Here is a 27,566-nt window from a genome sequence, read left to right on the forward strand (position 1 = left end):
TCCAAGATAACTTTTTGTCATGGTTTGTTACAGTTAATAGCAGATAAAAATTACAAGGAATTTTAATTATCAACAATGTTTATAACTTAAATTCTAATGTTCCTGAATTTTCAACAGTATGCACTTAGTCAATTTGAGTTTGGTGTTTATGTCAGTTAAACAGTAATTTGATAATACGTGACACATTCACATGGATTGAACAAACATATATTCAGCTAAGCTTGCATTTCATATATCTGTGCTAATATTGTATTCAGTAAGTCATTTCCACATGCAACAATTTTAACTTAGTCTAGAAATACTATAGTTAATGTGAAATACAATATTTTATTATGTAATTAATATTTTTGATAATAAATTAAAAAACTTAAATGTAATTTGGAATATATCCCTGATTAATACAAAGATATGCATTATTTGTTATAAAAATATTAGTCTGTTGTCATTGTATCAGTTTGGTAGTCTGTTGATCATATATTTGTTTGTATTATTAATTCCATAAAAAGTTTCAAAACAAATTAATGGTGATGACTTAGTTCAGCTCTTGTGGAAGTATGGATTATATCTTGATTGGTACCCTAGGTGGCTGAGTGGTCTAAGGCATTGCCCTTTACAAATCACTGACATCTCACTTCTGTTTGCTTGGATTCAACTCTTGGCTCTGCTAGCATCATTATGTGAGAAAGCTTGCCAGTAGCTTCCCAGAGAGTTGGTGGTTCTTCCATGGATTTTCCTGGGTTCCTCCTTTACCAAAGTATACTGGCTGCCATGTATAGCCTATTATGTGCTGACAAAAATGGCATAAATCACACAAAAACCAAGCCATCTCTTTATTCATAATTGAACCATATTCTCTTACATTATCAACACATTAATGATGCTTTCATTTAATAACATATATTATTTTATATTTCACTGTAAGATATTATTTAGATAATTGTTTCAACTAATCTGACATGTTGTAGATTTAACATGAAGAAAGATGGATTATGCGGCATCAGAATGGTGGATGCAGAGTTTGAGTACACATACGAGTACCAGGGCAATGCACAAAAACTTGTACATACACCTTTGACAGACAAGTGTTACTTGACCCTTACACAGGGTGAGTGTATCATAGAACATACACAAGCACAACACATCTGACTTTCATATTTTTTTAAAATGCACTTTAGTTAGAACAACTTTAATTTAACAATTGTTGTAAGAACAACGTTATTTAATATTAAATTCTCTACTGGATTGATTTTGTTCTCAGGATTTGATAAGTACAGTGGTCCCCTACTTATACGGCCACCCCTTCTGCACTGGGAAGTGTCCATATAAGACAGATGGCCTTTCCAGACCAGGACTGTATTTGAGATGTATGTGTATGTATGTGTATAGTAAGAAATCTACATTTAACTTAAAGCAGTTAATAGCTTCATTTAAAAGTAGCTTTAATTATTAAAATGGTATTCATGTCTTAAAAACAATTATTTCAAGGTAACAAATTAATAGTTCTTATTCTTAGGAGTGAAATGCGAGTTGGGTGTTGTTAGCATGTACATTGCAAAAACATTGAAAAGCGTTATTTAAATCTTTGTACACACATTGTTTCATATTTAAAATAATTCTTTTTCCACTTAATCCATTTTCTCACCGCTGCAGAATGTTCTCGTTATCTCTTATGATGTTGTTTATTCGAGTATTCCTGACATAAAATTTATCATCATGTGAACTCTCCCCATTGTTGTCAAGTCAAATTACTTTTGCATGTCCTTTTTGAGTTTTATTTCTCCATTTAGGTAATGACATGTTCATGTTTTGTAACAATTTATTCCTATGCTGCTAATTGTATAGTATTGCAGTTCAATTATGCAGACAAAACTTTTGTAGAGTAAATGAAATTCCTTGTTTTCCAAGGATGTGATACGTGTACTGTCACTTGATTTTATGGTCTTTGTCTGGTACCCTGTTTTGTTCAAGGTCAATTTCTTACTGTGTATTAATCCACAAAATCTATATTTAGCCTGTGCTGACCATGTTATGATCTTGACAGTTACATCCAGTCATAATTGTTTAAAAAAATCTCCAAAAACCAAAAAACACAAATAAGAACAGCAACAAAAAAATGTTGCATGAAGCCCAAAACTCGATCAAAATGTTGCTGACCCTATTTTCTCTAAACTTTGGCGTTAATAATACTAACCTTAGTGGTACATGTACTTTAGCTAACACTTCTTTGAGTGACAAAAACCTGACTTCCAGAAACAGATATCTGGAAAGTTAATATGATTACTTACCTTAACGATTGAATTAAATATTGGTTCTGAACACATGTTGATATCTATAATAAAATGTGGCTGCTTGCGAGGGGTAAATTTTACATTTTTGCACTAATATATTGTCCACTGGTCATGTTAGAGGAGTGGCCTTTCTTAAGTGGTATTTTTTAACACAAACTCATCAGTGCCAAGGGATTCTGACTGTAAAAAGTGGGTGGCCGCAGGTCAGGGTGGCCTTTCATGAGGGGGACTACTGTATTGGCATTGTTTGTATGATTTGGTTTGGCATTTTGTGGCAAAGAAACACAAGTAGGTTATTTCATGCTGAGGCAGATGGAATAAAGTGTCTTCCCTAAGGAAACACCAAACCGATCCAATGGCTTGATTTGAACCTGGGGCCATTTAGTTGCGAGTTTGATACACTAATCACTTAGTCACCATGGCTTCTGGCATTGTACATAATGTATATAAATTAGTTTTTATGTGCTGTATGCATAGCTTTATGTGAGACTGCAAGTGCTGTGTGGATACATTTTATAGATATTCTGACTTCTAAAAATGGAAATAAAAAAAATGTATCTTGTCCCAGTGTACTTCCTTCTCATATTTAATTTCAGTCATTACTATTTGTCTAATTAAAATCAATTAAGATAAGACTAATATATAGAAGTGAACAATTTATATGATTAAATTAATTTTGAAGTAGAAGGAAATGAAAGAGAGTAGAAATGGGATTGGGAGGCCAGAATGTTATCAGAATGAATAACTCCCATTAACATGGATAGGTATGAGAGTGAAACCAGCAGTGGAAAATTCCAAGCCTCTGCTCGTGAAACAAGTTTAACTTGGCATAATTTGTCTGTAGATTAATCAATTTATTCTTTTACATTGAAGCAGTAATCACATATGCTATATTAAAGCCTTCTAATTGTATAGGTATGCACATGGGGCTTGGAGGGAACCCTTATGGCCCAGCAGGTACAGGGAAAACTGAGTCAGTCAAGGCAATGGGAGGACTGTTTGGACGACAGGTGCTTGTCTTTAATTGTGATGAGGTGAGTTAACTGTTTTCTAATGTGTTCCTGACCGTAACACAAAAAAGCCCTGTACAATTTAGAATTACCACTTTATCTGACCTCTCCAACCAAAGCTAGTCTAAAGCACAAAGGGAAGTAGCTGTTATTATTGACCATACAAAACCTTGATGTAAAGATGCCTACGGATGCCTACAAAATTATTAAATGATCTGTAAACCTTGCTATTCAAATATCCATTGATGTTTCTTTGTTCAAAATATTTTTCTTGAACAATTTATTGATTCATTGAATTTCCAATACCATTTTTTCAGTTGGTTCTTAGAGAGTTTATCCATGTGAATCATTATGTACTGCTGGCTTTAAATGAAAACAAGTCCCTACTTTACAAAGTAGGATTCCCGATCATTAGTAATTTCTTAAGGATAAGTATCCTAAGGGTTCTAAAATTTCGGCAATTTTACACTGCCTTCATTAGCGATTGATGTTGATAATATGACTTATAATGATCATGAGATTTGACGAGATTGGTATAGATGGGTGTTTAGTGTTGGCCTCTGCTGTCCTCTCTCAAACTCCTAAAAACTCCTCCTTCACATTCCTTTTCCTTATGCTGTCCTCTGATGTGATGACCCTGGTCTGATTGGGAACAATAATATGTCCCATATTGCTACAGTGTTCATGTATGACCGATGACTCTCAACACATGTGTTCCTTGATCCTTGTTTCTAACACTCTACCTGTTTCCCCAATATAGTCATTCTCACAATAATTACATTTGATGTAATGAACCACTCCATATTTGTTTTAATTCTCTGTTTTGTCCTACACATGTAAGTTGTTTTAAAGAGTTCTATGGTTTGTGATATACATTGATCCGATGTTGTCCTTGTATCACATGACCGTTATAAGTCACGTGATAAACATCAGTCTCTAATGAAGGCAGTGTGATATTGTCAATAATATTGAATTCTTCAGACATTTATGCTCTGAGTATTGAAAATTACTAATGAATTATCCAGAGCAAGGAAGAAACTTTTCCGAAGTAGGCTTGTTTACAATATTTCTAATTTTTTGTTGGTACTGAATTATATTTAAATATGTTGAAAGAGAAAAGCAATACAGTGCTTCTCCATGTTGGATGAAGAGGCTACAAATGTTGCACTATAGTTATTAAGGCTGGATTGTCAATACATATCAGGAAGTTGTAATGTGCATCATATTAGAAGCAAGGTGCCCCAAATCATTATCATATTAAGCCTTTTCATTTCAGTAAACTATTGTATCCTCAAATTGATGTATTTAATAATTTGTTGATTTGTCAGTCCTAAACTTCCTAACAGCTTGGAATAATACTAGAACATTTAAACAAATAAGAAACAGATTAAATTTAAAGTGCATATATTTATCAAAAGTTTAATAAATACTGAGCAGGAGTTCTGATGCATAATTCACTTTGCCAAACTTTGTGTATGCAGGGTATAGATGTGAAGTCAATGGGCCGCATTTTCATTGGTCTGGTGAAGTGTGGAGCATGGGGATGTTTTGACGAATTCAATCGACTGGAGGAAGCAGTGTTGTCGGCAGTGTCCATGCAAATCCAGATCATCCAAGATGCTATCAAGAATAGAATGCCTACCATTGAGCTCCTAGGCAGAAATGTGAGTACATGGAAATGATTGGTTTAGTTTGGTTTGTTGTTTTATGGCAAAGTATCAAAAGTAAGTTATTTAGTGCCAAGGTAATTGGAGTAAAGTGCACTGACCAAGAACACATCATGGTGGTTGATCCAAGCAGATTCATTGGTAGAATTTAAACTCACACCCTTTTGATAATGAGTGGATGGTGAGGCATTGAATGTGTGAATAGAAAGATCTTTTAGCCATGTTATAACGTTGATTACAGTGTCATTTAAGTTTTACTATTTTATTTACTTGAACATTTTATCAGGATTGAATAGTTAGCAATACCTATAGGGAGTCCCTTCCTGCACATGACTCAAAATTATTTGTTTTCATTATTGAATGGTATTATAGACTTGTAATGGCCAAAGTGTACAAGAAGTTTGATTGTTGATATATATGCATTTTGCAAGACTACAGCTTCATAATGATTTATAAATTTATATGACTCAACTTTTTATCTCATTTAAAAGAGTATGGAATATTATGCCCATTGTTAACATGTAGATAGGTTCATTTAATGTGCAAGTAATGTAAAAGTATAAGCATCCATATGTCTTGTTAATTGCAAAATAGACCATACATTGTTTGTAATATCCCCTTCAAGCTTGGCAGATGTAGTAAGGTTCAGCCTGTGGAGTGAACTATTTTGCCCTGGATACATCCAGTGATGACATTCCAGCTGAGAAGGTCTCAGATATTTTTAAAAGAGTGCTGTTTGTATAAAAAAAACTGACCCTGTAATTAAAAGGATTTTACTGTTCTTGCCTTATTTATTATTGAGATTTCAATACTAACTTGACATTATATTGCCAGGATTGTGCCAATGTGCCTTTAAACTCTATGCATATATGCCTATAAATATCATTGTCATAGGTGAATGTGGATCACAACTCGGGGATATTCATCACAATGAATCCTGCTGGGAAGGGTTATGGAGGTCGACAAAAGTTACCTGACAATCTCAAGCAGCTGTTCCGTCCAGTGGCCATGTCCAAACCAGACAATGAGCAGATCGCAGAAGTCATCCTGTTTTCAGAGGGATTCAAACATGCCAAAAGTCTGGGCAGAAAACTGGTGGCCATTTTCAACCTCTCAAAGTAAAGCTTCCCATGTGTTGTAGTGGAACTATATGTAATCTCATCAGGCTCATTTTATTTCTCATGTCAAAAGCAAAATGAATTTGTGGAAATATCTATTATAATATTCAATTTTAAACCTGCCACTGGTCCTAAGGGTCAATATCGGAATATATTTGGGCCAGTGTGTCAAAATATATCAGAATCAGGTATAATTTCTTTATTTAGCACGTCCTTTTAAAATGTTATCTCCCTTTTGATAAAATTATCTCCCCAAAGGATTGGTCCAGAGTTTTATTACCAATTATTCTTTTTACTCTATCACTGTAACACTGCAGTTTATACATAATGTTCATTATAATAAGACATTCATTTATTATAATAATATATTTTATATTGCATACTGCTAATTCCATTCATTACACCAGAGTGTTTGCTATGACTGTACTATTAAAATTGGGTCATTTTACTACCTGGTTTGGAGCTGACTGCATTTTTTAAATATTTTCTGCTGCATTTAGTGAACAAAGTAAAACACAAACTTAAAATTTCAGACAGAAACTTGATAATTATGGCTTTTTTAGAATGCACCCAGCATATTAGTGACCAAGATTAATTCAAAGTAATTTTGACTGTATGGTTTGCTTAAGTAATTTTGCTCATAATGGTCAAGTTCTATTTTTTCAAACATGCACAGAGCATCTAGAACGTGCCCAAATAGCATGGTTTATTATATTGATTGAATTTACCATTGTACAACATGGACTTTGCTTTCAGTAAAGATCATGATGCTGGCAACTTCTGACTAAATACTTGATATTAAATTGTTCTCCTTAATTTGTGCACATAACAAATTTATTGAAGATTTTTTATGTAAATTGTTTGTATGAAATGTGCAAAATCATTTTTTATCTTGAGTTTTTAACTCTTATGTCCTGTATTGGTTAGTGGTTTTATTTAGGAATTCAAAGTAACAGTTTTATTTTCTTGTTGACAACAGAACAACCACCATATTATGTACTGTGTATTTCACAGAGAACTGCTGACTCCTCAGCAGCACTATGATTGGGGTCTCAGAGCTCTGAAGACTGTCTTGAAGGGTTGTGGTAACCTATTACAACAGTCCAAAAAGAAAATCAAGGGAGGTAAGTTTGAAGATTGGGGAGACCAATTGATTAATGGAAAGAATTTTCAGATTTTATTTTTGTTTTGCAGAATGCAGATTTTCTTAATGGTTTTGCTGACATTAAACCAAACCCTGTCTTATTTTGAACAGAAATCGAGATGATTTTTTAGTAGTGGGGTCATTCAGTTTAAGATTTTTTGTATATAAGTCATTCTAGTCGCCATGAAGGACAATTTGATGAATTGCACTGTTTAATCTTTATTCAATGCTTTTTCTTATATGCACTTGTAGCACTGAATGTCAGAAAATGTGTTTGTATAATCTAGATAGTTATAGCATCGTTTATCCTATCCAGTTAAATATGTGTATGCTTTTATTAATCTTAGCTAATTGGTTACAAGCAAGGGGATCCATAACCTGTTTGCACAGACATTTTTCCAAAACTGGTTTGAGTGTGTACATAATTTTTCAGATTTATAATTTAACAAAATCGTCATTTATCCAAGGTTGTATGATACTTGTAATGTCATGAACAGTATGTGAAGACATAAATCATTATATTATGATTATATCTCTAAAGTTGTTGCACACTCTCCTGTTTGTTTTGTATCCCCGCTACCAATTTTAAAAACAAAAAAAAGCCAAGGGTGTAAAAAAGGCACAAAATTTATTCATTTCATTCATCAGTTAATGACCTGATTGTCACCAGGAGGTCCTTAGCACTCTCAACCTATTCATGTTCCAAGCTAAATGGAAATTGTTGATGTAAACAAGCAGACAGGCTACTCACTGTCCTTTTCTGGTTTCTAGAATAGACTGTTTCAGTAAAACTGTGTCAAATATTTTTAATGTCTGGTTTCAGTATTTCTGAAACAAATTGAACAAATGAACATGTGAAGCTCTTGTATACATGTGTTCAAAGAGATGTAACTCCCAAATGTATATAATTATTTAGATTAAAGACAGTGAACTACATCACATCTGTTGTTTGAAAACATAGACCCACCCTGGCAAATATGGAAACCGTATTACTAAGGAAATTCCCATTAGATTCAAAATGCCAATAAGTTGACATTGTTTGGCGCCCCATGGTGACAATCAGGTTAGAAGTTATAAATTGATGAATGAAAAGACTAAATTTTGTGCATTTTTGATATTCTTGATGCCATTTGTGTTTGAAATTGGTAAGGGCTGGGGGAGGGGAATAATTCTTCTTTTTGACCAGGCAAAGTTGATGTTGGTTTGGAAACCATACAGATGAGCGATTCAGTAGTTCATTTTTTTTTTCTAGGCAAAGTTGATGTTGGTTTGGAAACTAAGCTGGTGGTTCAGGCCCTGAGAATCAACACTCTGTCTAAGTTGACCTTTTCAGACAGTGTGCGTTTTGACTCCCTGGTGAGAGATGTTTTCCCTGGCATTGAATTCAAAGACATTGAGTATGAGACCCTGGCGGAGGCAATCAGACAGGTCTGCAAGGAAACCAATCTTGTCATCAATGAGATGCAGGTAAGAAGTTATGTGGACAACTTAAACCCAGGTTAACAGAATTATACAGGTCTTCAAGGAAACCATACTTGTCGGCAATGAGATACAGGTAAGAAGTTATGTGGACAAATTAGACCCTGGTTAACAGAATTATACAGGTCTTCAAGGAAACCATACTTGTCATCAGTGAGATGCAGGTAAGAAGTTATGTGGACAACTTAAACCCTGGTTAACAGAATTATACAGGTCTTCAAGGAAACCATACTTGTCGGCAATGAGATACAGGTAAGAAGTTATGTGGACAACTTAAACCCTGGTTAACAGAATTAAACAGGTCTTCAAGAAAACCATACTTGTCATCAATGAGATGCAGGTAAGAAGTTATGTGGACAACCTTATCATCAATGAGATGCAGGTAAGAAGTTATGTGGACAACCTTGTCATCAGTGAGATGTAGGTAAGAAGTTATGTGGACAACCTTGTCATCAATGAGATGCAGGTAAGAAGTTGTGTGGACAAATTAAAGCCTAGTTAACAGAATTATACAGGTCTTCAAGGAAACCATACTTGTCAGGAATGAAATACAGGTAAGAAGTTATGTGGACAAATAAGACCCTGGTTAACACAATCAGGCAGGTCTGCAAGGAAACCAACCTTGTCATCAATGAGATGCAGATAAGAAGTTATGTGGACAGTTGCTAATTTAAATGCCATTTTTCATTAAAACTTCAAAATCATCATATGATATAATGGATTCTGTTGAAAATCATATGGAATTTTGTAAAATGATAGGAAAATTAGGGATTGAAGAGAGTAAATGGATCACAATGAAAATTATAGGTGTTAATAGTTACATGACCTACTTCTCACATTCGAAGAACAAACTCTGTTTATGCGACTTATCATTACCCAGTTTCTTGATTATAAGATCACAGCTAAGTTTGTCTCACAGGCAGCTATTGGTGTACTTGGACTAGTAATTGCTAAGTAAATCCATTTTTAGGTGTCCCTTACAATGTATACACAGATTGTATGCAAGTACAGTATGCCCATTAAGACCTTATAGGGCTGCTATTTGGGGCATTCAGGGCTTCAGCTGTTTTAATTATGTACAGTATACATTCTTACAGTGTCTTCACCAAGCTGTATAAAGTACTGCATACATTGCTGTTATATGGGTCACTTGTAGCTGTATTAATGGTGTATAGAGTATAAAGTGGCTTGACTGTGGGAAGATGTATTCTAAACACTGCAGTTAATGGGGATATTGCATTGACACTGATGCAGTATAAAATGCAGAAAGTTGTTGGTATTTATTGGTATCTTTTGTCCAGTATGACTAATGGCAGAGGGAATAAATAGATTGTTTTATGGTCTGAATCTGCAGGTAATAAAGTTTGTAAAAACTGAAAGTTTCAGATTCATTGAGCAGTTGTCATTATTTTACATTTGGGAGGTGTTTGGCATTAAAATCCCAATAGATAAAGTAAAAAAGTTAATTTGCTTGGCTTGAGGTGGAGGCCAAGATACAGTGCTGATTCTGGTGATGTTTTGCTTCATGGTAAAACAGATTATCCAAACCCATTGAGGGACCTAGATTTAATCTAGATAATTATTTGTTTGGATGAGTGAATTTTGGTTAAAAATAGAACTGTGAATATCTGGATTAAATGGGTCAGATAAGTTAATAAGTAAAAATTTCTATTATATACATTTTAACATATTAACCCCTGGAGGTTTATGTCATTTTCGCCTGAAATTCGAGTAGGAAACACATTTTGAAAGCTATTTCTGAATAGATTCGAAAACACCAAATCCCAGGTGATCTTTCAATAACATACTGCCTAGTTGTGTTAGAAGCATCATTTTCATTGGCTATTTGGCTCGCGCCTGAACAGAAGGGTAAAAGTTATAATTCTTTTTTTAAAATTTTTTTATTGCTAAACGGAGCCATTATTTTTAGTATCGAGACCACTCTTTATTCCAAATGCCCATCTTATCCTACTTTTAGCAAAGGTTCATCTGTCTGTTTGCAGTTCATACCAGTTTGCCTTAGATCTGAGACCAAAAAGTTTAAAATCCAGGCACAAAATTAGATTCTGACCATGAGCAAATTTTGGGTAGAAAAAAATCTGGTCCTAAAAATGAGGTTTTTCCCTCTGTAATTTGTAGAGCAACTAGAAATTCCAGATTTGTTGGTATCATTGTAGAGCTACATCTGTCCACCTTTCTATAATACCCACCACTTTAGTGTATCATGCATGACCATGATGCTACAGAACTCAGCAGTAGGCTACAACCTCCTGCCACATTAACTCGTTGCCAGGGGTTAATGTGTTAATGAGTTTTTAACAAAAAACAATGAACTATTCAGATACTTTATTAATTACTGAAATTTATGACCAATTGTACAATTGAGCAAGCTTGACTTGATGTTCACAATTCTATTTAATCCTGTAATGGTAGGTGATCAACTTGTATCCCTAGTCAAGTCACCATTGAACATCATTTAGGAACACATGCAGTACTACAGAATATCTTAGATTGGACTGTTACAAGTCGTTCAACTTAGATTGGACTGTTATGAGTCTTTAAACTTAGATCGGACTGTTATGAGTCTTTAAACTTAGATTGGACTGTTATGAGTCTTTAAACTTAGATTGGACTGTTATGAGTCTTTAAACTTAGATTGGACTGTTACAAGTCTTTAAACTTAGATTGGACTGTTACAAGTCTTTAAACTTAGATTGGACTGTTATGAGTCTTTAAACTTAGATTGGACTGTTACAAGTCTTTAAACTTAGATTGGACTGTTACAAGTCTTTAAACTTAGATTGGACTGTTATGAGTCTTTCAACTTAGATTGGACTGTTATGAGTCTTTAAACTTAGATTGGACTGTTATGAGTCTTTAAACTTAGATTGGACTGTTACAAGTCTTTAAACTTAGATTGGACTGTTATGAGTCTTTAAACTTAGATTGGACTGTTACAAGTCTTTAAACTTAGATTGGACTGTTATAAGTCTTTAAAGATAGATTGGACTGTTACAAGTCTTTAAAGGTAGATTGGACTGTTATGAGTCTTTACTTAGATTGGACTGTTACAAGTCTTTAAAGGTAGATTGGACTGTTATGAGTCTTTCAACTTAGATTGGATTGTTATGAGTCTTTAAACTTAGATTGGACTGTTATGAGTCTTTAAACTTAGATTGGACTGTTACAAGTCTTTAAACTTAGATTGGACTGTTACAAGTCTTTAAAGATAGATTGGACTGTTACAAGTCTTTAAACTGGACTGTTACAAGTCTTTAAAGATAGATTGGACTGTTACAAGTCTTTAAAGTTAGATTGGACTGTTACAAGTCTTTAAACTTAGATTGGACTGTTACAAGTCTTTAAAGATAGATTGGACTGTTATGAGTCTTTACTTAGATTGGACTGTTATGAGTCTTTACTTAGATTGGACTGTTATGAGTCTTTAAAGATAGGTTGGACTGTTACAAGTCATTCAACTTAGATTGGACTGTTATGAGTCTTTAAAGATAGATTGGACTGTTACAAGTCTTTAAACTTAGATTGGACTGTTATGAGTCTTTAAACGTAGATTGGACTGTTGTGAGTCTTTAATGATAGATTGGACTGTTACAAGTCTTTAACTTAGATGGGACTGTTATGAGTCTTTAAACTTAGATTGGGCTGTTACAAGTCTTTAAACTTAGATTGGACTGTAACAAGTCTTTAAAGATAGATTGGACTGTTACAAGTCTTTAAACTTTGATTGGACTGTTACAAGTCTTTAAAGATAGATTGGACTGTTATGAGTCTTTACTTAGATTGGACTGTTATGAGTCTTTTAAGATAGATTGGACTGTTACAAGTCATTCAACTTAGATTGGACTGTTATGAGTCTTTAAACTTAGATTAGACTGTTGTGAGTCTTTAATGATAGATTGGACTGTTACAAGTCTTTAACTTAGATTGGACTGTTACAAGTCTTTAAACTTAGATTGGACTGTTACAAGTGTTTAAAGATAGATTGGACTGTTACAAGTCTTTAAAGATAGATTGGACTGTTACAAGTCTTTAAACTTAGATTGAACTGTTACAAGTCTTTAAACTTAGATTGAACTGTTACAAGTCTTTAAACTTAGATTGGACTGTTATGAGTCTTTAAACTTAGATTGGACTGTTACAAGTCTTTAAACTTAGATTGGACTGTTATGAGTCTTTAAACTTAGATTGGACTGTTACAAGTCTTTAAACTTAGATTGGACTGTTATAAGTCTTTAAAGATAGATTGGACTGTTACAAGTCTTTAAAGGTAGATTGGACTGTTATGAGTCTTTACTTAGATTGGACTGTTACAAGTCTTTAAAGGTAGATTGGACTGTTATGAGTCTTTCAACTTAGACTGGATTGTTATGAGTCTTTAAACTTAGATTGGACTGTTATGAGTCTTTAAACTTAGATTGGACTGTTACAAGTCTTTAAACTTAGATTGGACTGTTACAAGTCTTTAAAGATAGATTGGACTGTTACAAGTCTTTAAACTGGACTGTTACAAGTCTTTAAAGATAGATTGGACTGTTACAAGTCTTTAAAGATAGATTGGACTGTTACAAGTCTTTAAACTTAGATTGGACTGTTACAAGTCTTTAAAGATAGATTGGACTGTTATGAGTCTTTACTTAGATTGGACTGTTATGAGTCTTTACTTAGATTGGACTGTTATGAGTCTTTAAAGATAGGTTGGACTGTTACAAGTCATTCAACTTAGATTGGACTGTTATGAGTCTTTAAAGATAGATTGGACTGTTACAAGTCTTTAAACTTAGATTGGACTGTTATGAGTCTTTAAACGTAGATTGGACTGTTGTGAGTCTTTAATGATAGATTGGACTGTTACAAGTCTTTAACTTAGATGGGACTGTTATGAGTCTTTAAACTTAGATTGGGCTGTTACAAGTCTTTAAACTTAGATTGGACTGTAACAAGTCTTTAAAGATAGATTGGACTGTTACAAGTCTTTAAACTTTGATTGGACTGTTACAAGTCTTTAAAGATAGATTGGACTGTTATGAGTCTTTACTTAGATTGGACTGTTATGAGTCTTTTAAGATAGATTGGACTGTTACAAGTCATTCAATTTAGATTGGACTGTTATGAGTCTTTAAAGATAGATTGGACTGTTACAAGTCTTTAAACTTAGATTGGACTGTTATGAGTCTTTAAACTTAGATTAGACTGTTGTGAGTCTTTAATGATAGATTGGACTTTTACAAGTCTTTAACTTAGATTGGACTGTTATGAGTCTTTAAACTTAGATTAGACTGTTGTGAGTCTTTAATGATAGATTGGACTGTTACAAGTCTTTAACTTAGATTGGACTGTTACAAGTCTTTAAACTTAGATTGGACTGTTACAAGTGTTTAAAGATAGATTGGACTGTTACAAGTCTTTAAAGATAGATTGGACTGTTACAAGTCTTTAAACTTAGATTGAACTGTTACAAGTCTTTAAACTTAGATTGAACTGTTACAAGTCTTTAAAGATAGATTGGACTGTTATGAGTCTTTACTTAGATTGGACTGTTAAGAGTCTTTACTTAGATTGGACTGTATGAGTCTTTAAAGATAGATTGGACTGTTACAAGTCATTCAACTTAGATTGGACTGTTATGAGTCTTTAAAGATAGATTGGACTGTTACAAGTCTTTAAACTTAGATTGGACTGTTATGAGTCTTTAAACTTAGATTGGACTGTTGTGAGTCTTTAATGATATATTGGACTGTTACAAGTCTTTAACTTAGATTGGACTGTTATGAGTCTTTAAACTTAGATTGAACTAATTGCATATTGCCATAGTTGTACTCACTTACAAAAAGTTGGGTGTAAAAATAAAATTATATCTCTTTGTAACTCCCTCTCCTCTCTTTTCACTTTAAATAAGTTATTCATAATACCATTGTAATTATTATTGTATTGTTCAGTTGTGTTTTTGTCTGATTTCTGTTACTGTGTTTGGTGTTGTCACAAATTAATTTCATATATATATATATATATATATATATATATATATATATATATATATATATATATATATATATATATATATATATATATATATATATATTGGAGTTGAATAATATATGCCACAAGCTAGTTATTTTTATATGATACACACAACTGCCAAGACTTTGTGTTACCCAAAAATGTTACCATGTGATATTGCCTGATATTATACCACTGTGACATAATTTTTATGATATAATGTTAATGCCTTGAATGTTATTTAACTATGGTTATTTATAGATCAAGAAAGCCTTGGAGGTGTATGAGCAGCTGAGTCAGAGAACAGGAGTTGTGATCGTTGGACCCAGTGGGTCTGGAAAATCTACTCTATGGAGAATTCTGCGTCAGGGACTTGGCAAAATTGGCAAAGTTGTCAAACACTACACCATGAATCCCAAAGCCATGCCCAGGACTCAGGTAATGAAATGAAAATTTACCTGTGCTTGTAATTAGTTTTTTGGTGTTTTGTAGTATTGTGTATATACTATTGGTCTTATGTAGTATTGTGTATATACTATTGGTCTTATGTAGTATTGTGTATATACTATTGGCCTTATGTAGTATTGTGCCTATACTATTGTTCTTATGTAGTATTGTGTATATACTATTGGTCTTGTGTAGTATTGTTTATATACTATTGTTCTTATGTAGTATTGTGTATATACTATTGGTCTTATGTAGTATTGTGTATATACTATTGGTCTTATGTAGTATTGTGCCTATACTATTGTTCTTACGTAGTATTGTGTATATACTATTGGTCTTGTGTAGTATTGTGTATATACTATTGGTCTTATGTAGTATTGTGTATATACTATTGGCCTTATGTAGTATTGTGTATATACTATTGGTTTTATGTATTATTGTATATATACTATTGGTCTTGTGTAGTATTGTGTATATACTATTGTTCTTATGTAGTATTGGGTGATATACTATTGGTCTTATGTAGCATTGTGCATATCCTATTGGTCTTATGTAGCATTGTGTATATACTATTGGTCTTATGTAGTATTGTGCATATACTATTGTTCTTACATAGTATTGTGTATATACTATTAGTATTATGTAGTATTGTGCATATACTATTGTTCTTGCAGAGTATTGTGTATATACTATTGGTCTTGTGCAGTATTGTGTATATACTATTGATCTTATGTAGTATTGTGCATATACTATTGTTCTTACATATTATTGTGTATATACTATTGGTCTTGTGTAGTATTGTGTATATACTAACATACATGGCCTTTTGTGCATAGCTTTCTGAAGTAGTAGAGACTTAGGTATAGTCAGGGTGTTTTATATAAGGTACTATGATGTAGTAGAGACTTTGGTTTAGTCAGGGTGTTTTATATAAGGTACTATGAAGTAGTAGAGACTTAGGTATAGACTGGATGTTTTATATAAGGTACTGTGAAGTAGTAGAGAAGTAGAGACTTAGGTTTAGTCAGAGTGTTTTATATAAGGTACTATAAAGTAGTAGAGACTTAGGTTTAGTCAGGATGTTTTATATAAGGTACTATGATGTAGTAGAGACCTAGTTTTAGTTATGATGTTTTATATAAGGTATTATGAAGTAGTAGAGACTTAGGTTTAGTCAGGGTATTTTATGTAAGGTACTATGAAGTAGTAGAGACTTAGGTTTAGTTATGATGTTTTATATAAGGTACTATAAGTAGTAGAGACTTAGGTTTAGTCAGGGTGTTTTATATATGGTACTGTGAAGTAGTAGAGACTTAGGTTTAGTTATGATGTTTTATATAAGGTACTATAAGTAGTAGAGACTTAGGTTTAGTCAGGGTGTTTTATATATGGTACTGTGAAGTAGTAGAGACTTAGGTTTAGTTATGATGTTTTATATAAGGTACTATAAGTAGTAGAGACTTAGGTTTAGTCAGGGTGTTTTATATATGGTACTGTGAAGTAGTAGAGACTTAGGTTTAGTTATGATGTTTTATATAAGGTACTATAAGTAGTAGAGACTTAGGTTTAGTCAGGGTGTTTTATATAAGGTACTGTGAAGTAGTAGAGACTTAGGTTTAGTCAGGGTGTTTTATATAAGGTACTATGAAAAATATTGAAAAATTGAATGGTTGTTGTGATGCATATATATTATTATTATCAGAGTTATAAATGAAAATGTGAGAGGAACTTACAGTATTTTGAATTGAATCCAAGATGATCCTGAAAGAGTGATGTTAAAGTCCAAATGAATGAAAAGTTCCATATAAACTTCAGAACCAGAAATGCACTGGTCCACCAAGAATTGTGATGTTATCCTTTGAATAATTCATAATAGTTCCATAAAAATATTATTGTAAAACAAAATGAGCACTTTTTATTTCCACTGAACAGACCAAACAAATGTTTTGCCTCTCAAATAATATCTAAATACAGTATAAAACATGTCAAGCAGGCTTGATATTACAACATGGACACAAGAAATAAGAATGACTCTAAAATAGGAATGAATCTGATTGTTCAGTTCTCTCCTTATATACACCTTCTATTACAACTGTACTTCACAACATACCCCCCACATGACAGATCACTTTACTCATTAAATATTTTGAAATAACTATTCATATGACCTAGCTCATCCAATGTGAAATTACTTAATTCTTCTAGAACCATCCAAACCCCACCAGCCAATGAGAAATTAAACTCAAAGTCGTCAACACATCTAATTAGTAACTGTCAACACATGTGTAAGGATCTATTTATAGATCATATGTAATTTTATGATCTTATTATTTCCAAAACAGACCCTTGTGACATAGGCAAAATCCAACGAAAGATAATCACCACAATTTACAGCCATGAATAAAATTGACAAAAATTTGGTAAAATTATGTACCAGGAATTAAAATAAAATATAAAAATAATCAGTTTTATCACTGAGCCCACATTATTGGGAAGAGAGCCATAGCAGTCACTTTTCTGCTTAAATTATTTTCGGCATCAACAGTTTGTAAAAGTTTTTTGTTACAATGTTCAATTTCTTAAATCTCTAATACTTCATCATGCTAGACAGAATCATTATGAAGCAAAGACAGTTTATTCCATGATATGTTTGCTTGTCCCTTTTACCTTGGGGTCAAGGTCACAGTATAGAAATTTGTTCAGATTTTGGTTAATTGTTTTATTTTATTTGCATATAATTGGAAATCCTTGGATTGATTTTCATCGTACTTTGCTTGAGTCATTTTGAAGCAAAGACACTTCATTCAGTGACATTTTTTTACCCCTTATGACCTTGGAGTGAGGGTCATTGTCAAAACAAATTTGTATTTAGTTTAATTTGTATAGATTTTTTTTCCTTTGCCTTTATTCCTTAAACCCCTTGTTGTGTTTTCTTAATGCTTGTAATAAATCTTTGTCAAACTAAGACAATCAATTCTGTGATATGTGCACTTACCCCTTTGACCTTGAGGTCAAGGTCACATACAATTTGTGTAATGTTTTTGTTGGGTAAAATTTATTTTGTTGCTTTCCTAAACCCCTTGATGGATTTTACTTGGAATGGATTATTATGAAACTTAAACAGTTTATTCTGCAATGTGCTCACTCGCCGCTTTGACCTTGGGATCATTGTCATAGTCCTAGAAAGTTTGTATTAAGGTATATTCAGGTTGTTTCACATATTTATGTTTCCAAAATCCCTTTAATAATTTTTGTCATACTTTGGATAAATCATTATGAAACTTAGATCATTCATTTTGATTTATGCTTCCTTGACCTTTTGACCTGGGGTCGAAGTGACACATTTTACAACATTGTTTTGATATTGTGCTTGATATACATACTTGGGCCTTCTTGTTGGATTACATTTTTTTCATAGGATAAATATTTCACCCTTCTTTACAGTTATTGGGTCATATTGACATGGATACTAGAGAGTGGACAGATGGTGTTCTGACCTATAGTGCTAGACAAGTGGTCAAAGAACCACAAGGTCAGTATTCACCTGAGTATGTGCAACAGAAATTTCCAAAAGTCTGTTTGGTCACCCATTATTCTAAATTTGCCTTCATTGAAAATATTTATATACAAAATACAGAGCTACAGTTAAAGTTTTATTCTTCATTATTTGCTCTGAAAACCTGGAAACAAAACATAATCTCATAAAAATTCAAATGCAAGTTTTATAATTAATTGGTCTGTCATCTTTGTTGTATGACAACTGTTTTAGAGTCTCTTAACCTCTTCCACATAACCAGATGTTGCTTCGAAATGATGAATGGAAACAAATTGTTTGTAAAATTTGATAATATTTCTATTAGTATATGTTAAGCTGGGGTTTATCAGGCATTTTGGATAAAATTGTTTTCATTGTATTACCAAGATTAAGCTGTTTCAGGGTGATGTATTTCGTATCTGTTCTATTAATATTACAGAGGTTCAGTCTTGGATCATTTGTGATGGTGACATTGACCCAGAGTGGATTGAATCATTGAATTCTGTCCTGGATGACAATCGTCTTCTTACCATGCCTTCTGGAGAGCGTATTCAGTTTGGTCCGAATGTCAACTTCCTGTTTGAGACTCATGATCTGAGTTGTGCTTCACCAGCCACCATTTCAAGGATGGGAATGATCTTCCTCAGGTAAACGAACAATATATGACTGTCTCGTTATAGTAATATAGGGTTGGGCAGGTGGGGTATGTTGGTACCTGAGTTAGCTGAGCCAGCATTTCTGGTCAGTTACTGGAACATTATCCTGTTCTCCCCCTCCCCTTGTGCAGACATTATTATTTCTGTGTTCATGATTAATATCTGCATAGAGGCATTATGAATTAGAGCAAAATCAAGTAATTTATGTGGAATACTTCAGTTTCAATAGCTCCATGATCATTGTTAGATTTTGTGTGGTCCTATTGAAATCATAATAATGCAGTTGTACCTTGCTTTAGTTATTCTATCATTTGTACCATGCTTTAGTTCTATCATTTGTACCATGCTTTAGTTATCATATCATTTGTACCATGCTTTAGTTATGATATCATTTGTACCATGCTTTAGTTATCATATCATTTGTCCCATGCTTTTGTTATCATATCATTTGTACCATGCTTTTGTTATCATATCACATCACAGAATATCATCACCTAATTTTGTGTTACTCTTTGTAGAAAAAAACAGATTTCATAAATGATAAGGACATCTTTATTTTACAAAAATTTGTTGTTGTTGTGGTTATTTAACACCATTTTTCAGCACACGATAGGCTATGCATGGCGGCCAGTATAAATGGTGGAGTAAGAATCCTGGAAAGGACCGGGAAGAACCACCGACCCATGAGAAGCTACTGGCAAGCTTTTCACATATCCACATTGGCCAAATCATAGACACGAACCCATGCAGGCAGAGGTGAAATGGCAGTGATCTGTAACGGAGAGCGCTTTAGACCACTCAGCCACTCGGGGCCCCTACAAAATTTTTGTCATTATCACTGAATTTTTACTAATTTCACTTTTATTACATCATGATTAATACCATTTTTTATAAAATAAATATGTTCTACACTTTTTACACAGGGGATGGGATATGGTGGGACTTAATAACCCCCTGTGTTGGAAAATGTGTGCCTTATTTGTTAAGAAATGAGGGAGTGGGTCCTTACAGGACTTATGAGTCATAAAGGACATGGTGTAGGTACTGAATGAGCTCAAAAATTAAAACTTGAAGGAACTTAAAGTACCCAAGACTAAAGTCTTTTGTGTTTGGTTGCCTTGACACAGAATCCAAGTCTATCAGTACATATTGAACAGCTTCAGAGAGGGTCTGTTGAGTGACTTGGGTTGAAAATTTGGGGTCTTTTTGGACAGACAATAATGAAGAAAGGTGTCTTTACTGAGGAACAAGCCCATACATTCATCTTATGGTAGTGCATCCCCCAAATACATATGACATAACAGTACAATTATGACCTGATAATTTCAGTGACATATATGATTAGTGCAACCAATTTATGCCATCTAACTTGCAGTGAATGAAGACAGTGATGTGAAAGTCCGAATCATATCACAGTAAAGTCTATATGATTCATACTAACAGTTTATGCCAAGTAGCTTTCAGTGATGAGGACAGTAATTTGAAAGTCCTGATTCACATCACAGTGAATTCTGTATGATTAATGCTAGCAATTTATGCCTTGTAACTTGCAGTGATGAGGACACTGATGTCAAAGCCCTGATTACATCATGGATCAGCATACTCCCTGAGTCCGACCGTCAGATGTTGTCAGGCTACATAGAGGATTATTTCTACAAGGCCCTGGACTGGGTTCTCAAACAGGTTAGTCAGATAATGATATCTGAATACTGTAATCTTTTGTTGAATTCTTACTCTTTAAGGATGTATTATCTGTTTTCTATTGTTGTATACATAATTTGCATAGGTTTGAATTTAATCTTTCTGTGTGTGATTTGGGTGGGTCTGAATTGAGTGTTTTTTGTAGAATAAATAATTTTTAGGCATATTAAAACAGAGCTTGGACCACTTTTGTTCATAGTAGGGACTTTTTAAGATCTTGGACCAGTGTAGCTCAAATTTGGGACTTTTCATTCAAAGTACACATTAATTGCAGTCTGATAAACATTTCATTGATGTACAGCATTTATATGAGAGGCTTCTGTCATTAACCAAAAGATCAATAATCGGTGTGGGTGTTTGTTTGTGTGGGTGGGTGTTTGTTTGTATGGGTGGGTATTGGTGTACTCTTATTTATTGACATGTTCACATCATATTTAAATATCCATGAACAATAGTAAATTATTAGTTTTGTCGCTAACGGTTTCCTTAAACAAACAAGGCAGAGGGAGCTTATGTACAGCACATCTGTTTATGTATTCATTGTTGAGTAAACTTTTACATCTTGCTGCTTTTTGAGAAAAGTGTTTAATTTGTCATTGTTTTGCATTTTTTCCTAGCTACCATGAGGGCATGAAGTATTTAGTTAAATATCTTGTGTATATTATATTTTTTCTGGATACTACAGGGTATGATACAGATTATATAATATTTGCTTGATTTGAATAAAATGACACCCAGGTTGAGCTCATTTTCTGATTGCATTTTTGCCGATAGTTTCTGAATTTTATATTGAGATATCTGGGTGGGGGAGGGAATATACTTGTTAATTTATGTTAAATGATTCTTTGGAATACTAAAAATTTATGTTATTTTGTGTATTGACATTACATTCATCAGTGTAGCTATGTTTGATTTACATTAATGACTCTCATATAGATCTGATTATGAAACTGCACACCTGTTTATATCAAGATTAATTTTTGTTATTGCATAACACAAAGTAGAAATTGTCCTTGAATTATTGTATTTCAGAATGATCTTGTGGTGGATACCAGTATGATTGGTGTGGTTTTGAATGGACTGTCTCACCTCCACAACATCAGAAACAAAGGCCACTTTGCCATTTCCCTTATTCGAGGGCTGGGAGGCAACCTCAGTGAGGGTAGCAGAGAAAACTTTGCCAAGGAGGTATGAGTATTAAATATTGTATTATTACAAAATGTAGTAATTCTAGTATAGCTATGCACTCTATTATCACATGATTTATCGACTCATGGATGCTAGTAAATGAAAATCTGTTTTTGGCAAAATTATTATTTTTGCAATTAAACTTTACATTTTTTTTATTAAGCCAGATACATTCTTCCTTTAAGCCATGATATTCCTTATTTTTGCAGGTTTTTCATTGGACCCAGGAATCTCCACCTGACTCTCGCCGTCCATTGGATACTTTCTTTGATTCAGACCTAGGAAGACTTCAGAGCTACAGCATGGAGGTCAGTTACAGTCAGCGTTTATATTAGAAGATGCCCTACCCAGCTTCAGATTTGCTAAGTTTTAGATGTAGTTTTGTTTAGTGGTGAGGTCTTGCTATTCAAACCGTGATCTGATGGGTCTATATCAGAGGCAAAAACAACCCAGAAATAATATCCTTGTCTATTACTTCATCTGTATGTCATTGTATTTTCCTGTCTTTGCATCTGCCTACAAGACCAAAAGCAGGAAACCACTACAGCCAGCTTAGAATTAGCAAGTAGTGTTTGTCAGCAAAATATTTTGTATAAAGCTTTGAACAATTTTGGAGCAAAGAGAAAAGTTTTTTCTGCATGTAAAACTTGACAGTCTTTTTTAAATCTAAATTTTCTGTGGTTTTTCTATCTTAGTCGTGCATATATTAAAATTATCTCTTATAGCTTTTATATTGATGTTGTCCTTCAAGTTTTGTTTTTATCTTTTGCAAATGTATACTTGTATTGCAGATCCAAACCTTTTTTGATGGGGTATGTTCAAACATGATAATGCAATCAGTGAGGCTAGCATTTCATTGTTTCAGTGTTTTGCATGTTATTATATAAACATTTTCAGTGTACAGTGAAGAGCATATTACCTGACAAATCACATTTAAACTTTCATACAAGAAAGGTGGACTATAATAAAAGAATGGAGTACCTGCTCAATGTAAAGAGAATAGTGTGCAAAAGATAGAATATGATAGGGGAATGGTGTTCCCAGAATTCACTTTGTAAAGAAAACTCTGTACATGACAGTAATTTATTTCTGTCAGTGATATCAAGTCCACTTTCTACTTTCTCTGCATGTATAGTTAAAAGGATGGAGGTTATCAACTGAATTTGCAAAAACATAGATTTTCAAACAAAGTCCATGATCTAACAAAATGTCAGCAATTTCCTTCAAATAATTTACCTCATCTGCTCCTTGGACTTCCCTCACAAGTCAGACATGGATTTCATTGTGCCTGCATAGGTTAGGATAGGCAGAGGGGTCCATTTAAGAAGCAGATTTGTGGATATTTTCATCTTGAATTTTAGCAGCTAAAATAAGGGGTGATATGTGAGCAAACGAGTTTTTTTAAACATAAATTGTTAGATTTAGCATGTAATCACAATTACGTTGTTAAAATGTGTCAGAGACTTTTAGGTGCACAAATATATTGGACTGCAATGAATAATTCTGAGTGATTGTATCAAATTTGTTAAATTCTGAGTGACTAATGTCATGCCTTGCTGAGTTATTATTAAATCATACATTATTCTTGGAATGTACTAGTAACTATTGGCAGAAGTAAATCATAGTGATCACAGATACTTTTGCATTTAAACAGCTACAAAATTTGATGGGTGTATCCATGGTTGAAATCACCAGACAAAAGGTACAGTTACATATATCACAGTTCTTTGAAACTTGTTTGTATAACCATGAACGTGATGTGTACATTCACATTTGTCACTTTTATGAACACCAATAATGAGTAAATTGTGGTTGGACTTTTCTTGCTAAAGTGTTCATATTTTTACTTATAAATCAGTAAAGCGCGTGAGGCACAGTAATCTTCATAATTACCTGTTGGTTCGTTCTTAGCACAGATCTTCAAATTTTTATCAATTATAAGCATGAAAGAAGATAAAATCTTTAATTTAGATTGATTTCATGGATGGCAAACACAAAAATTCTCTTCGAGGCATGTTCACTCACTTTTTTAAAGTATCCATCTTGTTTTTGTATTAGATATTAATCACACTCAGTGACCTCATATTAAGGTCGTAGTGATCAGCTTTTTTATTAAGGCGTAGTGATCAGCCTTTCTTGATCTTGTAACTGAGCAAGGGTTTTGGGATTCTGCAGATCAGTCAAGACAAAGCATTCTGCGGACTTAATGGTGCAATTACCCCCCCCCCACCTTAAAGGTGCCGTCTAAATACATACTTTTAAAGAACTTTGACAAAGAACTTTTGATTAAAAACATGGGAGCTCTAAATAGGTCCGAGAAAATTTTGAACTATTACTTAATTAGTGCATTGAGCCAGATATTTGTTGTTGAGTAGTTGAAAGGATCTACTCGTTCAGACCAAGAATATAACCTTGATTTGTTTTCTACCTGTCTTTCTATGTCAGAATTCAGTCTGATATTTAAACAGTATATTTAAGTCTTTTAGTCTGCTAGTTAAAGACATGTATGCCTAGGCCTAATTGTTTGTAGTACATCAGCTCTTCACTGTACCTTGAATTATTTTGTATTACATTTTTTTGTTGTTGGTATTTTGTATTAGAGCTTATTTGTATTACAGTGTATTTTGTTATTAAGTCAATTATATAGAAGTGTTATTAAAAGGTATATTAAATTAGATTTCAAAATGAGAAAAAAGAATACATGTAGGTAAGTTTTATTAGTGTATTAGTTCAATTTTACTTTTAAATTTTATCCCCATTTGTCAGACAACTTGAACTACATCTTTTAAATGTAATTAACATTTTATTCTTAGTAAATGGCTATATTCAGGGTAAAGTATTGATGTCGTAGTAGATGACTGTATTCAGGGTAAAGTATTGATGTCATGGTAGATGACTATGTTCAGGGTAAAGTATTGATGTCATAGTAGATGACTGTTTGGGATAAAGTATTGATGTCATAGTAGATGACTATATTCAGGGTAAAGTATTGATGTCATGGTAGATGTCTATATTCAGGATAAAGTATTGATGTCATGGTAGATGGCTATATTCAGGGTAAAGTATTGATGTCATGGTAGATGACTGGGATAAAGTATTGATGTCATAGTAGATGACTATATTCAGGGTAAAGTATTGATGTCATGGTAGATGGCTATGTTCAGGGTAAAGTATTGATGTCATAGTAGATGACTGTTTGGGATAAAGTATTGATGTCATAGTAGATGACTATATTCAGGGTAAAGTATTGATGTCATGGTAGATGTCTATATTCAGGATAAAGTATTGATGTCATGGTAGATGGCTATATTCAGGGTAAAGTATTGATTTCATGGTAGATGTCTATATTCAGGATAAAGTATTGATGTCATGGCAGATGACTATATTCAGGATAAAGTATTGATGTCATGGTAGATGACTATATTCAGGGTAAAGTATTGATGTCATGGTAGATGGCTATATTCAGGGTAAAGTATTGATGTCATGGTAGATGACTATATTCAGGGTAAAGTATTGATGTCATGGTAGATGACTATTCAGGGTAAAGTATTGATGTCATGGTAGATGACTATATTCAGGGTAAAGTATTGATGTCATGGTAGATGGCTATATTCAGGATAAAGTATTGATGTCATGGTAGATGACTGTATTCAGGATAAAGTATTGATGTCATGGTAGATGGCTATATTCAGGATAAAGTATTGATGTCATGGTAGATGACTATGTTCAGGGTAAAGTATTGATGCCATGGTAGATGACTATATTCAGGATAAAGTATTGATGTCATGGTAGTTGGTTATATTCAGGGTTAAACACTGCATGTCTTGATTGTATTCACTGTTAAAAACAACAACAAAATAGTAAATTTTAGTATATGAAATCAACATATTATTTTAGTATAGGTACATAAGCCATGCATTGAGATTTAACTTCAGGGATATTGTGAAGGAAATAATTTAATTTAAAATTTAATTGTTATTTTTCAACTTGACTGCATTGCTTTTTGTTCACTTTTTTGCAGTTTTTGATGTTTTTCCAAGTTTAAATCAATTTGGCCTTTGGAGAAGGAAATGTACCAGTAAATCTTCCACTGTATTTCACACTAAATTTAGCATTGGAGCAGATTTTGGCAAGTTGTGAGGGGAATTTTCAGCCTCATGTACATGATCTGAAACCCATTCTGTCAGCAGATGTGGAGTTGTAAAAAATACTTGAAACATTAGCTTTCATGAGTAAAATATATACATATACACTGAAGTTAACTTTGCTAATTCTTTAGCATAAAAAGTGTACTTTTGTTGAATCCATTTATCCAGTGGTGGTGCCTGCCGTGGCAGTGGTGACCTCATCAGCAGTTTGTTAATGCTGTTTTAATGTTTTCATTTGCACCTTGAAAAATTCTGATCGTACATGGAAGGAAGCATTATGCAGCAAAGACAATTTATTCTTCAAACATGTTCTCTCGCCACTTTTACCGTGGGGTCAAGTTCCCTCTTGTAGACAATTTGCATTATGTACCGATATTCCTAAATGCCTTCGTATATTATTATTATGATCATATTTCATTCATTATTAAGCTGAGACAGTTTAGTCAAGGTCATGGTTGAAGTACTATATATGCTACAGTAATTATGGTATACATTTATATTAAGGCTCATTATAGTCTGATAATACAAACCTGTTTGTTTGTACCCCCCTACCAATTTAAATAATGGAAACCTTTGATGTGATAAAAAGTGCAAGGAACTTAGTCAATTCAGTCATTGATTTATAGTTTTTAACTTGACTCTTGAGTAGAGTGGCCCTAACACCGTCATCTTATGCGCGTTTCATGCTTAATGGAAATTTTCAGTGTTACAGTAATAGACGGACATGCTCTGATCCATTTCCAGTTTCTAGACAAGTCCATTTTCAGCAAAGGGTTGTATCACAACTACAAATGTACATACATAAGTCATCTGCTTCCGATATTTACAATGTCGAATCAAGCAAAGGAAAATGAAAACTAAGCTTTTCATGTGGATTTAACAAGCAGTTTAATTTCTGTGTTCATGTATGCAGAGGGATATAATTCCAAACTCTCAACGTTATGTAATTTACGCAATTATTCAGCATTTACTGAACAGGATGAACTATGTCATTATGTTGTCTGATGGAAACAAACTTGCCTATAGTGTACACAATATGGCATCGTGTTAGTATGGAAAGTCCGTTAAGCATGAAATGGTGCAAGGGATGCCAGCATTAGTGCCATTCTGGTCACAGTCAGGTTAGAAATTATAAATCAATGATTCAATTGACTTAGTTCTGTGCTC

At 33.4% G+C, this 27,566-nt stretch overlaps 1 protein-coding gene across 2 annotated transcripts in view; it reads left to right on the top strand.

The window, feature by feature from the left end:
* The window catches only part of LOC149798108 (cytoplasmic dynein 2 heavy chain 1-like), a 180,324-nt gene that overhangs the window by 54,376 nt on the left and 98,382 nt on the right, over positions 1–27,566 (top strand). For both annotated transcript variants that reach the window (XM_089963194.1, XM_089963195.1), the window contains exons 29-40: positions 966–1,105; positions 3,204–3,322; positions 4,780–4,962; positions 5,860–6,083; positions 7,098–7,207; positions 8,480–8,694; positions 14,986–15,162; positions 18,616–18,703; positions 19,146–19,353; positions 20,916–21,045; positions 22,096–22,251; positions 22,461–22,559. In XM_089963194.1, coding sequence (XP_089819320.1) covers positions 966–1,105; positions 3,204–3,322; positions 4,780–4,962; positions 5,860–6,083; positions 7,098–7,207; positions 8,480–8,694; positions 14,986–15,162; positions 18,616–18,703; positions 19,146–19,353; positions 20,916–21,045; positions 22,096–22,251; positions 22,461–22,559 — 1,849 coding nt within the window. The remainder of the gene's footprint in view (positions 1–965; positions 1,106–3,203; positions 3,323–4,779; positions 4,963–5,859; positions 6,084–7,097; positions 7,208–8,479; positions 8,695–14,985; positions 15,163–18,615; positions 18,704–19,145; positions 19,354–20,915; positions 21,046–22,095; positions 22,252–22,460; positions 22,560–27,566) is intronic.

This window comes from Sinohyriopsis cumingii, chromosome 6 (genome assembly GCF_028554795.1).
Source record: "Sinohyriopsis cumingii isolate HCF-2022 chromosome 6, ASM2855479v2, whole genome shotgun sequence".
In the NCBI taxonomy this organism is placed as follows: Eukaryota; Metazoa; Mollusca; class Bivalvia; order Unionida; family Unionidae; genus Sinohyriopsis; species Sinohyriopsis cumingii.